The 16,182-nt window shown below is 43.7% G+C and overlaps 1 protein-coding gene across 1 annotated transcript in view; it reads right to left on the bottom strand.

The window, feature by feature from the left end:
- tbx15 (T-box transcription factor 15) overlaps positions 1 to 12,062 on the bottom strand; it is a 36,370-nt gene extending 24,308 nt beyond the window's left edge. The window contains exons 1-3 of the mRNA XM_041951249.1: positions 11,876 to 12,062; positions 4,672 to 4,879; positions 1,123 to 1,224 (exon numbers count right to left, since the gene is read on the bottom strand). Of these exons, the coding sequence (XP_041807183.1) occupies positions 1,123 to 1,224; positions 4,672 to 4,879; positions 11,876 to 12,062 (497 nt within the window). The remainder of the gene's footprint in view (positions 1 to 1,122; positions 1,225 to 4,671; positions 4,880 to 11,875) is intronic.
- Between the last annotated feature and the right edge of the window lie 4,120 nt (positions 12,063 to 16,182).

The following is a 16,182-nucleotide window of genomic DNA, read 5'->3' as shown; positions in this document are numbered from 1 at the left end:
TCACACGCAGTAACAGTCTGGATGTGCATCAGCGTCTAGAAAACCAGATGCAACCTCTGAGTACGCAGGTAAACACATTTTTCCCATCATCCTGATCTCACTTCATCGTTTTTGTCATAATACCCGAAAAGATTATACTGAGCCATAAAAGCGAACCCGTTAAAACTTCCACAGTCAACCGCTACAGCAGCAGGTACATGTGCAGCATCGCTTCCTTTGCCTCTCCACCTCGTTTTTTTCCCCCCATTTCCGTCATTAGCCCAGAATGTTGAGGGTTATCCTATTTGCAGGCGGCCTCTGGCTCTGCAGCTCGGCCAGTGGGATGATGAATACATTTCAATCTCCTCTCTCTGGCTCTGACTTCAGGGCCTAGCACTGTGGGGCAGGATATCAGTCTTACTGCATATCCAGAGAGATCCATCATATACAAGCCTTCCTCTTTAATCACATTCGCTTCACTTCACTGATGCAAATGATGGGATTAGCTACTTTTTCTGTGGTGCCAAGGAGAAGACGGGAACACCTCTCACAGCAGTTATGAGAAATCTGAAAAATGAAAGAGGATGGAATGCCTTTGTTCGCTCCAAACCCTGTTACGTACAACTCCAACATGAGAAACGGCACGAAGATGAGAACAATCCAACTAGGTCAATATGTTTATGCTCGAGCCGACATTTGAGGATCGTCCAGGAAAACGCAGCCTTGTGTCCAGCTGCGGCAGCGGCAGCAGTGGGAGCCTGCTCATGCTAATATGGCAGTGCATGTGCACATCATGTACAGCTGTGCGTTTAGTAAAAGGATTTCTGCACACGGCCATCGTCAGACAGAGGCGGCCCAGAGCTGCTTTAGTGCTGCTGTGCAGCATCTGTACATTGGACATTCTTTCATGCTCATGTAAAAATACAGTCACTCAGCGTTTTCTCTGCATTTTAATTCTTTTCACGGCTGAAGCATCTGATACAGCATTTAAAGCATGATGGCATTAAGATAATGAAATTCAATTTGATGTCAGGTTTCACACTGTTTTCAGTTTCTGCCCTCAGAGAGGAACCTCTGTTCTGGATGACACTGACCAGCTGATGCGTGGTATGGCAGCAGTGTGTCTGTGTGTGAGGACGGTACCTGTATCTCTTGTTGTCCACAGGCACGATGTCCATGGCGATATAATACTGCTGATGAGGGTCCAGGCCTGCTATCTTTACTCGCATGGCAGGAAACATCCTCCTGAAGGGGAAAGAGCAGCACATTCAGATAAATCTGACGGAGTAACACTCGTTTCTGTCCCTTTTCATCTGTTACTGTATGTAAATGAAGACAAGAGATGAATAACATTTTAAAAAGTACCAGCGAGCTAGAAATCACCTTTGCAGATGAAATAATAATGCCAAAAACTCCTCTAGAAGCAGATTTAGACCATCTGAGGACACTGAAACCACACTTCAGTGTCACATTTTCTGCAGCTGTGGTCAAGGATCATTTAAGCAAGCGTTTCTCTTCCTGTCACAATAAGGATTTTAATAATAAGAAACACAAAAATGCTGAAAAGGAAAAACACAATGAAAACAAACAGTTTACGGTGCTGATAGAATTATTTCTCCAACTCACTGATCTGAGAGGAGGAAAAGCATACAGTAGTGTATGACCCTGTACTGCTGGTTATTATTTTTAGATAAAAACACCTCCCAACTAATCAGCTCTGGAAATGATCAGTGCTGACTGAAATTAATTCCAGTTAGGCCGTTTTATATCAGGCCACCTTTTGAAAAATTGGATGAAAATTCCAACAAAGAACATTATGAGCATTACAAGGTGATAGAAAGCAGGAGCTCGAAGCTCCAGATCTGTCACCCTGATTCCTCCTAAGATTCAGTGCAGCTGCGAGCTGCCAGCGACACAGTACACTGTTACATAATCACAACTGCTGAATTAACTGCTACACAACAAACCTGCAGCTGTGTCTCCATCACTGAGTACACTGGATATGATGCACGCTGACTGCAAACCAAACTGGTGACAGTTTATAAACGCTCTGAAACATTTTAAATATTAGTTGTTGGTTTTTTTTGTTCTACTTGGGCAGAATTCTGTGTGTGTGTGTGTGTGTGTGTGTGTGTGTGTGTGTGTGTGTGTGTGTGTGTGTGTGTCAGTCTTTAATCGCTGAAATGAGGAGGGGTCCACAATCTCCCTGCTGATGTAAACACAGTGATGTTTGCACAGCGCTGAGTAAACCCATCAAACAGCACACAGACACATGTTCAGACTGTTCATTAACGGGGTCCCACTGTGGGGATTAAAAAAACATGATGTAGAAATATTTCAAACACTGAAAATTAGTCTCTGTGACAGTGTTTTTTTTTTTTTTGTGCACATTTCCAAACATCCCTCAGTTTGTTTTACAGGCAGCTTCAGGCTGACAGCTCTGTTAATTGATGGAGATCCAGTGATGCCAGTTTTCAGCTTAGAAAGTGAAAAGTCTCCTCTCAGCATGTTCAGCACTGAGAGGATTAGAGGAGCTGCAGCGTTTGGTCAGTCAGAGTTCACTGTCTTAATATATAGAGTGTTCAGATTTATTTCATCCGTTCAAATAAAGCACACTTGTTTGAGAAAGTCATTATCCAGAATCAGAGCCTTTTATCAGCCGTCTGTCTTTACTTCTTGGATTTATAAAAAATATTCGCTGTTCATTGGCTCTTCTCACAGTGTGAAATAACCTTTTCCAGTGTCTCCACTCAGCTCATTTCTGACCTTTGAATTATTCCATAATTCTCATCATTTTAGTGGAGAGAAATCCTTTGGTCCATATTGTCACGCTGACCTCTGACCTTTGCACTGCATGAATTTAGGGATTATTCTGTGGTCCTAGTCCTTACTTTAATAGTTTTAAACAGTCCGTCTGGAAGTGTTATTTATAGCTGTATAAACAAATATATTTTTATCCTCGGAATATTTTTAGCAACCAGCTGCAGCTGCAGGATAAAGTTTGAGCCTTTAACTCATTCAAATCTCATGAAAATTATAGTTAAAAAAAAAGGAAAAACGGCACCTATATTAACGGTCTATATACGGAGAGGGAGACATTTCAGTTTAATTCCTCGTTTTGCACTTCAAACGCTGCATTTTTCCCTTTTCATTTAGAGGTCGTAAATCCGGGCCTACCTAATGAGAAAAGAGGGCTGTTCTCCTGCGTCCCCTCTCCTCTGGATTTATGGCCTTATTATGAGCAGGCCGTGAAATACACACGGCGACGGCCGCGTCCGCCCTCACTCTGCCTCAGCGCAAACTGATTGCTGCTCTATTTATGAGCTGATTACCAATTTAAACCCAATTCATAAAAAGAGCCGGGTGTAGTCTGTAACGAGAGGAGGAGCGCGACATCCGAGCGTGTTTCCGTGAGAAGGCAGAGCAGAGGAAGAGCTGAAAAACAACCGGGTGTCATCTGAGGCTGCGCGGAAAAAAGAGAAAGCTGTAAAAGTGTTCAGCAACAGAACAAAATGACAGAGACTAAAACATAAAGATGATCCTCCGCTATTTTATAAAAGTCTCCTGTTAAACAGAGAAATACAGAATGAAACTATCCTGTGATTATTTATTCAGTTCCAGTTTGGCCGCTCTCTGGGATAAATAAACCTTCAGCTGATGAGACTGACTTGCTGTTAAAGTCTATTTGCTCACACATCTTTTTAGGCATTTTTCAAGAAGAAATTCTCCACACAGAAAAAGCGTTATGAGTCTGAAGGAAGTGGACCAGAAGTGAACCGTTTGGAATTTCCCTGGTAACAGATAATTCATTCAATGCTTCTTCACTTTTGTCATGAAAATATCACAGTCTCCGCAGGAAGCGCCTGATCCAACAAATCATCTTCCTACAAGGTTTTGTTGGAAACGTGAAAATTTTGTTTAGTCACTTAACTTGAGAACCAAATGCTTTAAAGACCCAACGCGATAATAAAGATGCTGTTATATCAGATGTTCGTGGTGAGGGTGAAGCAGCATTGAGCCCATGTCAGTTAACAGAGAGGGGATGTTGCGGCGCTCCCGTCGCGGGGAGCGCAGCAGACTGCGGGGAAAAGCTCCTTCCTGCAGGATCCGCAGGTCAACTTCTGCCCTCTCTCTGAGAGGGGGAGAGCGAGAAAAAGCCGGAACATGTTACAGAGAGATTAATTAGAACCAGCTCCTCTCCGACATCAGGAATAACCTGCCGCGTCATGAAGGCCTGAACACAACAGAGCGGCCTGCATGTGCAACACATTAACACCCTCCAGACAGAGCGCTGAGGTGTGTGTGTGTGTGTGTGTGTGTGTGTGTGTGTGTGTGTGTGTGTGTGTGTGTGCGTGCGGGTGGGTGTTGATTTCTTTCAAAATGACGCACTTGTGTTTGTGGGTCGGTGTTTTCAGATTTTGCTCTGTGTTTGTGTGCGAGGACTTGATTCTGCGCTTTCATTATCTGATGTGGTAAGAAATTCTTCCAAAAACTAATTCATAACGGAAATGAGAAGGAACGCACTTGGCTGTTTGTCCTCACCAAGTAATTACAAAAAATAAAGTTGAAAATAATGCGCGTAAAAGTTTGCAAATCGCCATTTACGCACAATTGGTGCGCAGTCTGTCTCTCTCTCTCTCTCTCTGTGTGTGTGTGTGTGTGTGTGTGTGTGTGTGTGTGTGCCCGGCCTACCTGCCCGCCTTGGTGATGATCATCTCCGTGCCGATGTCATGGAAGCGCTTCCATAGGTCTGCGCACTGCAGCTCCACCTGGATCTCCTCCATGGAAGACGGCGGCGATGGTTCGCAGGGGCCGGGGGCCAGGTCGTCAGGTGAGCCGAAGGAGCACGACGTCCTTTCGGCCAGACCCTCTCCGTCCGAGCCGGGACTCGCCTCCGAGTCTGAGGATGAAATGAGGAAGATGATGAGAAGGCAGCTCTGAAACAGTGGAATTAATATTCGGCAGGAAACTTGGCGCGGAGAGAAAGTACAGCGGTTCTCTCCGCTGACTCCAAATCACCTGCCGTCTGCAGCTTGGAGAGAAGCGGCCGAGTCTGGCTCGCTGGCTCAACTCGTCATGGAGTTCTGGGTTTATGTCAAAAGCAGAATAAATGCTGCGTAAAGCCTTTGAAATGCGATGTAGAAAATATTAAATTTTAAATTGGGCCACACAATGACGAACTCCGATGGGAAGCGTTCAGCAAATTAAGTTTCCCTTCAAGTGCTCCTTCTGGAGCGACTTTAACAGACTGACCATTCAGAGTCATCAACACGGTCACAATGTTCGAGCAGATAAAAGCGTTCTCTCCATCCTGAAACCAGTCCAGACCTACAGGAGAGCTTTCCATCCATCGGAGCCTGTAACCCCCAGACACCGAGCGAGATGACCTCAGTCCCTGCACATTTATTCACTTTATATTCATCCAGCAGCCTCAGTACATGCAGGTCACAGCAGGGTGGACAAAATAACAGGAACAATGATAATCTTAAACCCTGCATGACCTTCGTGAAGAGTTGTAATGTTCATTCTGCAGGTAAAATGCTTCAGAAGGTTTTCCTTTTATTTTTCTTCCACGTGCATTTTCACTGTTATCTTCCCTGTAATATTTAATCTCAAAAACCATAAACTGAACTATTTCTTTAAAGTGAGACAAGGAAGTAGAAGTTACACCAGATTCTAAATCCAAGCCGCTTTTTGCCAATTAATAACATCAAAATGTATTTCCACTGGAGTTTCTCAGCAAAGAATTTCTACTTGACTCAGATTTTTACTAAACACATGTGGTATTTCTTTATTATTATTATTATTATTTGAAAAAAGGTTGAATATCAAAATCGTAGTTTTTCCAGCTGGGATGTAAAAATGTTAAAGCTCCTCAAAAACGGCCCTTTACTGAGATAAAACTCTCATAAGATCACCACATGCTATCTCTTATTTCTCTTTTCTCAGAAATACTTTATAGCTGAATATCCTTCACCCCCTCCAACACCACCACGCAAAAAATAAAAAAAGAATCTAATAATGTATTATTTATTGACGGCCCTGACACGAGGAGGTTGACTTGGCAGACTAAGGGCACACAAATATGGTTATGCAAATGCAGAGCTGCTGAGAGACTGGACAGCGTCCCAGACGAAACCGCCACGGCGCAGGCCGAGCCAACCCCGCTGGAAACAAGAGCGCGGGGAGAAGAGATGGAGATAGGAAGAGCTGAGGGAGGAGGAGAGGAGGGGTGGAGGGCTGTAATGACCAGAAACAGAGGCAGACTTTCCATCATCTTGGGAGATCCTTCCAGTGTCACTGCAGCCAGTGAGGACTGTCACACACGATTACTCTCCCCTTCTTCTCCCTCGAACTGTTCACACACATGCAGATACACACTCAGCCAGTCAATCAGTCAGTCCGCTGCCCCCTCACTCTCTATAAAAACACTCATTACGCATGGAGTTAAAGAAAGAGGGCAGGATGGACGGCGCAAATCCTGACCAAAAAACACTGCGAGCCTGCACTGCTTTAACGTCTGATAGAGGGAGAGCAGGGACATCTGATTGTTCTGGGACTTCGCCAATCAACTTCTGTTCTGCATACAGAGAGCTCATATGGGTATACACAGAGCGCATTAAAAAGAGTTGGGCTGCTATTGCAACCCTGTTTTACACCCGTGGTTTGTTCATTTGTTTCCCAAATTTTACAGAGTATCTGATGTTTTTTCTTCTTTTTATAAATTGTTTTCGTAGTTGTTTCACTGTCAATCTGAATAATATGTCTGCTGCTCTAACAAGGCAACACGGCTCAGATTATCTCGGCCTCAAGATGCTTTGCATAAATTGACTCCCAGCTAAAATTTAGAGGTGTAAACTGAGCCTAGACTGCTGTATAATTCTGTTACCAGAATTTAATCAAACATGAACAGGTCAGACTCTGCAGCATTTTTTTTCTCATTTATTATTCTGCAATTGTGAATAATTTATCATTTAGAGGACTAAAATGAGTGTCTTCTACCTGAGTAAGGAGGTAAATCTGAGGGAATATCATTAGTCTGGAGTTTTTGGCTTCTATAATAATCATCTGATTTTCCACAGTGACAGGAACAAGATCTGACACCACCATAGAAAACGTGAAATTTCTGGCATCCAAAGTAAAATGCATCAAACACAGGCTGAAAAGCCACATTGAGCAACCCCGTATCTACTGTAGGGATCTGAAACTGGATGTTGTGAGAAACGGAGGCGCGCAGAGGAAACACATGCATTCCAGGGAGCAAAAGCGGCCCGACTAAATAAGATAATTTGGCAGAAACGCCTCCGAGATGCAGAGCGGGGAATTGCAGGCCAAGCATGGGCCTGTCAACTCCGCCTGGACACCCTGTCATCAGGCTGAAGGACCTGTGCTCTGCCACTCACCAGACACACACACACACACACACACACACACACACACACACACACCAGCTGCATACAAACCAAGCTATATGCATGGGTTTTTGTATATGTTCATCTGTGAAAACAAAAATCAGGTCTGGAGTCAGTAACAAATTGTCACTGCAGCTCAAATGGAACAATGCTTTGAGTCCAGTGTCACACAGCATCAAGTGTGTGTGAAACTTTTCTTTCAGTTTATAGGTTGAAGCATCAGCTTAGTTTTTTCAGTTCAATGAATAAAATCTGACATTTATTGATTAACAAAAATTTCCCCCCTCAGCAGAACGCTGCCCTGACATCTGCTGTGGTTACACACACACACACACACACACACACACACATTCACACAGAGAGGGCCTGTATCTTGTGGTTAAGGGCTCCCAATCACCTCATGCCAGGCCTCATTAAAACAGTACTAACATCCATGGAAGGCCACTAATTGGTCTGAATTTAATCAAATCAGTGCTGTACATCAGATTGTTCTCTATGTTACAGTTGACATGCAGTCAAACTCACATCAGCTCCAGACAGCTGGAGAAAGTCTAAAGTTCACTGAAAGCATGAACGTAATGGACATATACATTAAATGAAAGTATTACAGAAATAATAAGAGGATTTTAATCAGAAAGCAGGTAGAAATGTTTATTGCTGTGGCGGTACACCTCTGATGGAGAGCTTTCATGAATTAAAGTTGTATTTCATGAAGTTTTTAACTGGGGAGAAATTTTAAAAAAATAACATTTATAGATTAAAGGTCTTTATTTTTTACATTAAAAGCCTCTTGTGGGGAGATGTTTTAATGATGCTGAGGCAGAGCTTTTAAACTGGGAGCTGCAGATAGATGTGGGTAAAGCACCTTTATCATTAATAATTAATTTTCTTTTAAACTGTCTTTAACACAGAGAATTAAGCTTTTAAATGTGTTTCCATCTCTATAAATATTTTGTACTGCCGGGCAACATCCAAACCTACAGAACTTAATTTTGATGCAAAAAGTTTCCAAACATATCAAATATGTAATGCTGAAATTTGGGACAGTAAAATGATCTCATGTCTGCAGTGTGTCCAGCTGATGTTGTGCTGCAGCAATAAAAACGCGTTTGGTCTTGGGATTGAACATGTGAGTAAGTGTAAGCACCACACACGTTCAGCGAAGGGTCACAAAGCAGACACAGCACGTGCTGCATGTGATACTGTTAGAATGTGTGGAAATATTTCTTATTATTTTAAAGGTTCTTATGGAAAAATCAAGGAGGATATCAAAAGTTTAAGAGGTTAACAAATGAGAGAATTAAGTTGCGCTCCAGTAGTTAGCTTATGCAGACTACTACTATTCATTTACAGTGAAAAGGTCTTTTATACAGATGAAGTTGCAGCAGATTTCTGAGGTGGACAGTAGCACTGTGTCAACCATGAAATCACCGAGTAACCCAATCCACACAATGAGAGCACCTGTTTCCACACTGATGGAGACTCGGGCACGAAGGAAGCAGTAAAAGCTTCAATCCGGCACATACACACATCTCTTTTATCAGCATGCAGCATTCTCTTCTGAGAAGCATTGGATGGAGGGCGCAGCGTCAGGATCATTTGAGTATTAGTGAATTATAAAACAGTCATTTTAATCAGCAAATGCCTAATGAGACGTCAGGTGTACTGAATTCGTTCTGTGCGTAATCTGTGCGTAAAAGCGAAAAGTGTCACCTTGTAAATCACAGTTTGAGTCAGGCCTGTGATAAATGCGCAAATATTAAATTATACTATATGTAGTTCAACTTGTTAACTATTGACTTAAAAGGTAAATATTATGGAGATGTGGTTGCAGTAGTTTTGTGAGGTCTAACAAAACTACTTTTTCTGTGCTAGCTGAACTGTTGAGCTCTTACTGGCAGACCGTTAAATGCCAGCCTGCTTCAGAGCCTGCGCGTTTCTCAGTCCTGCCCTTGTCTTTGAGGCTAATAAACGTGTTATACGACCAACCGGCTTCCAGACTCGCCTGGAGTTGAGTAAAAATAAAATCACTCCGTTAAGGATTCCTCTAAACCACATAATCTGACCACAGAGACTCGCTGTTCTCGGTCACCGCCGCCCGACGCGCCAAAGCGGAGGCTCTAGGACTCGAGCAGGACCCGCTGAACCTGCCGGGAACCCGCCTGCTAATGAGTGGGACTGGGGGGGGGGCGGCCACAAATCCTAAAAGTCCCCGGACAAAACCTGGGAGATGAAGAACAGAAAGACTTCTCTGCCCCACGGAAAGAAGGGACATCAGAAAACTGGCTGCAGGGTTGTTAATGGTGTCTGGGCTTTAGGCTTTAGTTGATTGTCGCTGCCCTTTTAAAACGCACACAAACAAACGGTTTGTCATTGGCATCGCTGCTTAGTTTCACCTCCGTCATTTAACAGACAGCTTTACACTTTAATATAAGCAACAACAACAATCTTCCAAAGAGAGGACAGAACCAGCCTCCTCGAGTCCTGAAAGTGTTACCTCTCATTTCCCTTTTGAAGATTTTGCTGTTCAGTCCCTTGCCGTTTCAGAGCAGAGAAGAGCCGTGCGTAAAGGCGCTGCGCCCCGGAGGTCAGACTGCAGCAGGCAGCGGGGCTCCGCGCGGCCTGAGACTGTCTGAGCAGCGCGCAGAGGAGAGGCTCGTGTCTGCCTGGCTCTACATTTCTACAAAGATGTGTGTGTAACATATTCTGGATATTATCTTACAAATGTGTATATGTCAGGCCAAATAAAATATTTAGTAAGATTTTTTGTTTAAGAACGGGCCTCATTTGGATCCATAATCCTCGCGAAGATCATTTTCACCAAATGTGAAATTCTGCAAGAAGACGAGCAAACGTCCACGCTGTCCTTGTTTGAACTGAATTACCTGGAATTTCCAAACTGCCTGGATTTGGAGGGATGACTCAAGGCGCGCAGCTGTGTCTGTCAGTTTAAAACTGAAGTTTCAAAGTGTCGACGTCTCGGCTCAAAGCAAAGCGGCGAGGTTAAAAGTCACCGGTGGTCTGATAAAGTTACGTCTCAGCGGCGCAGCAGGTTTATCTCTGCACGATCAGTTCAGCTCAAAACAAATCTCCAATCAGAGATCCGGGCTTTCATTTCACCTGAATGCCCTGCATTAATTCACAAAACGGAGTGCGCTGTAGCTTAAAGTCTAACAATTCACTTTACGTTCATGATGACGCCAATAAGTCGTGAATAAAAAAATATGATAAATATTTAAATGAATTGCTTCCATAAAAATTGTAGTTGATGTAGAAATTGCTTGTTTTCAAAATTGTGTAATCGCATGTTTGTATATGGAATTTACTTATACAATAAAATATTAACAATTTTAATCTGGATTTCCTCTACTGGTCACTGCTTTTACAACACTTCAATAAAAAAAAATCCTCTGAATTATGTATATATATATATATATATATATATATATATATATATATATATATATATATATATATATATATATATATATATATATATATATATATATATATATATATATATTTTATGTGGTTGTTTTCATTTCAGCTTCTAATGTATTCAGATTTACACGGTGGTTGGATAGTTGTTAATCACTTACACTTTACTTGTCTGTGACTGATTTAAACTGATGAGACATTTTCCTCGCTCAGAGATCCACCTCCACGGCTCTCTGAGCGCTGTCGTACCTGCAGAATACCGGGCGCTCCACTTGTGGCGCCGGGACGGACGCTTTCATTGTGTAGGTGACTGCAGTCCTGCACGGGGGGGCCGTGGCTTGTTTCTCAGCAGCGGACACCATCATTAAAAAATTGGTTTCTCTTTCAGAATAAAACACATTAGATCATTTACCTCGCGCCAGTGCAAGAAGCCGAGGCCTCCCTGCAGGCCTGCAGCCAAACTCACACTGAAAGCAAACAGCGTCCCAACAGCAACACAGCTTTACGCTTTAACTCATCTTTCACTCACATTTTTATGTCACTATTATCTAACAGTCCAGCAGTCCGGAGTCAAAACCTGGACAAGCCAACTCGCTTTGGCAGAGAGACACCTCTAATCACTTCGCCTTATGCTGAGTCCTAAAACCTTTCATGAGGCTGTTTTGATAGTTTGATTTGTGACGGATGCAGATGACCTCCTTTACTGAGTTTTCTTGATGCATATTTCGTGTCATATTCCTGACAGTGGACCAGCGGGACTTAACGCTCTCTACAGGCCTGCACGCATCAGGAGTTTAAGCTGCATCTAGAGCAGAAAACTTTGAGTGTGTAACAGCTGCAACAGAGCGGAATCATTGAGCAGAATCTCTCTCTGGAGTTAAAGAAAAAAAAATATCGTGGAGCTTATGGCTACAAGCCCTGTCGTGGGTTGGGTCATTGAAAGTGGAGCCATGTTTTGACTCGGGACTCGTCGCTTTGCATTGCCCTGCAGTGATATAACGGAGATCCGGACATTTGAGCGGTGTGGTGCATGTCTGCGCACTGACCCGGGTCTATATCCAGACAGTGCGCCGGGTCCTCTCCGTCCGTGGCGAGGCTCTCCATGGACAACTCCAGCTCCTTCTCCTCCCAGCCCCGGAGCTTCCTCTTCTTGTTGGAGCCGATCAGGGCTTCCACGGAAAAAGCGTGGGCTCTAGAGCTCAGAGCTGCGGCAGATCGCCTCCTCTCACTCATTTCTCTCAAATCCACCCGACGGGGGGGACGCGGCGAAAAACCCACTCCGTCCGTCCAACGCAGTCAAGCAAAACAGTAGAAAAAAAAAATGCACACGTCAGTGTTTACAGCGGGACGCAAACTCACCAAGTGTCCAAAGTAATCCCAACTGTGACTAGAAACGCTGTGTGAAACGTTTGAAGGCGGACTGTGACATCCTGGCTGCGCGTGAGATCAAGTCCGGGAGGATTGATAGTTTTGATGCGGTCTGTCGCTTTGCGCGTCTCTCCGTCCTTCCACTCCGCGTCTTTCTTTTCTCTTTCTGTCCCCCTAACTTCTCTCTGATTGATACTCACTTCTGGAGGAGTTTTTTTTCCAAGCGCAGGGGGGCGGCCCTCCCGCGCCCTGTCAAACGCACGCATCCAATGAGAAGTGAGGAAAAGCAGCGAGACGAAGTGTTTCGTCCAATGGCGGCGGAGGGAGACGCGCGTCCTGGAAGAGGAACCGTCATCCGGACTGCAGCAGCCTGATGAACTGACTCCATAATGTAGCACATGGAAAAATGCATTAACTCACCTCTTTTCTCATTATAGTGATATCTGCTTCACGCGCAGATTTCCCTGCTAACTGAATAATAAAATTAAAATTAGTGCCAGTTTGATTTAAACGATGCAGCCTTTTTATTGACCTCTCCTCTCCACTCCTGCTTCTGTGACACTCATATCCCGCAGCCTCACTTCTCTGCTCCTCTGAAGGTTGCTCATCCAGGTTTGGGACCGTCAGCCAAGGCCGACGCGAGGCCCTCGGGTCATGGCGAGGATCCCAAAGTCATTTTAACGTCCGTCTTTTCACCAAGTGAGTCTGAGCCGCTGATTCCATCATGACCAGGGACTGTGGGAAAAGTCACAGCACAGCTTCATGGTGTCACCCAACAGCTTAGGAGCCAGAGCAGGGCTGCAGCAGGACAGGTGGGCTGAGCTCAGGGCCGCACGGTCCGACACGAAAAGGAACGAAAAGATTAGTACGTGAAGTAACTCGGCTCTGCTCGGCTTATTGCGCGCTTATATCTGCAGGTCGGCAACAGTAAAATGCGTATTAATGCTCAATAAATCGTGTGTTTGGAGGGAGATCATACAGGAGCGGGTGTGAGGACTTTTAGCATTCAACACACCCGACGGCCCGGACTCCATTCATTCTATCAGTCTATAGATGAATCAGCTGTATGATTATTATTATCAGTCTGTCGATTTACTGAAAACATGTTGAAACCAAACAAATCCCCGCCACTGGTGAAAACAATAATGGAGCAAAACACTTTGAACTGAAGGGCAGTTATTCGATAAGTTAATTAATATTTAAAAAATGGGAACAGAAATTATTCTTCATCATCTTTAAATTTTGTGCTGACAAAATGAAATCAAGTATTTTTATTTTGGTTTAATACAAACAAGAATTATTTCTAATAGTACTGTCAGTAAATATAGTGGCTAACACAGTATGGAAGACCAATACTAAATAATAAAATAAAAATAATAAAAATAGTGGAATAATAAAAAAGCAGCAATGTTCATTAAACACGTATAATAATAATAATAATAATAATAATAATAATAATAATTTTGCGACAGGACAGTTTGGTTCACTCTTTGATGATGTCTCTCTTCGAGATTCAGTCTCCGTGCTGACACTTGGCTCTGAGCTGCCTGGGATCAGTGTGCAGTGAGCAGGGAATATACTCCACACGTTTCCCGTCAGTGGCAAGACGAAAAGATGAGGAGGAGAGAGCTGAGTGAGGATGTTCTGCCGGTTCGATCCGTCCGCGGCAGTTTGCACCGAGCGGGCCTGAGGTCAGCCTGCGCAAGCCTCCATGGAGCTTTGTAAAGGTCACCGCTGCGCGCTGGTCGTTTTAAAATTAATATTGAAGTTCGCACCTGGATTATAGCTGAGCTCAAAATCTGTAGCAACTGGGAAATAAAGTTTAGAATATCAAAAGAGGCGGCCAACAAAATTATAATTAAGTTTAAAACATATTAAACATAATACATTAAAACATATTTTGCGGATAAACTGTGGACGGATTTTACTGTGCCCGTCTGGGTCTCCGTAGCTTGGCACTGACATACTTTATGTGACTACGGAAATATTATAGAAGTGACTTCGTCAACATGAGCCTCTGCAAGTCACCGTAAACCGGCGTTATTGAGATCAACGCAGGAGAGATTACGCGCATTTCAGACGCTTTCATCGAAATAAAGTATGCGCTGAGACATATTCGATCTGAGCTCAAATATAATCATTGAGCCCCAGTGAGAGAGAAATAATGAGCGTGAAATTATAGCATTTTGATTGGAATTCTCACAATATCATTCCGCGCATACTTGGTTTTTAGAAACATTTTTGGATGGATTTTGTGCGAGTCGGCGCGTGTGCGTAAAGTTCTGGCAAAGCAAACAAGGAGGCTCAAATATTATGCGTGCGTGCGCGCGCGCATGTGTGTGTAGAGGGTGGGTTTAAATCTCCGTGGAAGGAGACTCGTTAAACACAAGCAGTAAAAGCTAAAACCAACTGTTTGCTGTTTGGACCCAAAGCCCCGATGGCATCTCATTAACCCAAAACGAAAGCATGAGGGGCACATCTGAACGGGTTGATTCCCTTTTTAACTAAATCAGATAAATATCTCCAGAAGTTTATATGGAACATTTTATAAGGTCCGATGTCTTCCAATATTTTCTCTCACACACTTTCTAAATTCATCTAGCAGCAGGGTTACACTCACAAAACATGCCATTCTGGACGGCTTTGTTTGGATTTTCCGTTTCCTCTAAAATGCGGGCTTCTTGCAAAACGCAAAATAGAGAATCATAAACCCAAAATCTCTCTGTGGAACCTTTGTTTTCTGACCTCACCCCACCGGACAGACGCGTGGAGGGCGCTCAAACGTGGCGTTAATGTTCAATTAGTACGAGAAGGCTCTTGACCCCGTCTGACCCCGTGGATAAAGCATGCAGCGGGCAGTAAAGCATCCAAAGCGACAGCAGCTCTCCGGGTGTTTCAGCACCTTCCACCCCGGGCCAAGGACTGCGACTCCCCACGCAGGACTGAACGCTCTAAATATAGTGTGAAGAGCAACTGCGGCAGCAGCAGACCCCGAAAAGTTGAAGATGTGAAGACTGAGACCGGTCAGTGTTTGGCTTGTGTGCAAATATCCCTCCACACACCTGATGCTCCTTTTAGGCGGAAAATAGTCCGCTAAATCAGCAGCATCCGGCCGCTCTGAGACGATGGCGCAAGGGTGAGGGGCGCATTTCAGGAGAAATTCCGCGATGATCATAACCAAGAGGTCAGAGTTCACCATCTTGAGCTCACATGTGACCATTCAAACGAGAGGAGGCACGAAACAACAGCAACAAACAAAAAACAAACATCAAATAAGTCTCAAACAAAAGAAATCGGCCCTTCGTTATGTTCTAACCGACGAGTGAATGTTCTTGGAGAGTGAAAAGGATTTTGGTGAGGACATGGGCCTAGATGAGAATTTAATCAACACTGTAATTAAAGTTGGCTCTTAAAAGACAAAGTTTTAGCCCTATATTAAAAAAGGGAAATAAAAAAAAAAAAGCCCATAATAGCACTGATCCTGATCACTCTAACTAGATCCATTCTGCGCTTTTCTCTCGTGAAGTCGGACACTAGAAATAAAACGGATGTTCTGCAGATGTAATTATTAAATTCAAACGAGGCTACGGCTTGTGCATGTAAACACCAGGCCAATATTCCAATCATCCGACTTAAAACAACTAAACGCTCTGGCAGTGATCCTCTAATAAAAAAAAAGTCCCGTACTATTGCAGAATAATCACAGAGATATGAATGTCACAAATAACAGAGTGAGAAAGCTCCCTGCCCCCAACAGCACAATACCATCAACACACCCACACACTTTCATCACGTACTGCCCATTTTCATGATACAATGCGTGTGATTGCAAAGTAAATTAAGTTTATAGTGCGATGACGACAATGATATGGGGTTTTTAGGTAATTCAAAGCATTCATAAGTAAGCAGATGTGTGAAGGTGAAGAGACTTTAGGTTCATAGTTCCCTCCACCGCTCACCGCATGAACACCCTCTAAGTTCAGTC

Source organism: Chelmon rostratus, chromosome 13, assembly GCF_017976325.1.
Source record: "Chelmon rostratus isolate fCheRos1 chromosome 13, fCheRos1.pri, whole genome shotgun sequence".
Taxonomy (NCBI): Eukaryota; Metazoa; Chordata; class Actinopteri; order Chaetodontiformes; family Chaetodontidae; genus Chelmon; species Chelmon rostratus.
The sequence above is the reverse complement of the archived record's forward strand: the minus strand, read 5'-3'. Positions and strand labels throughout refer to the sequence as shown.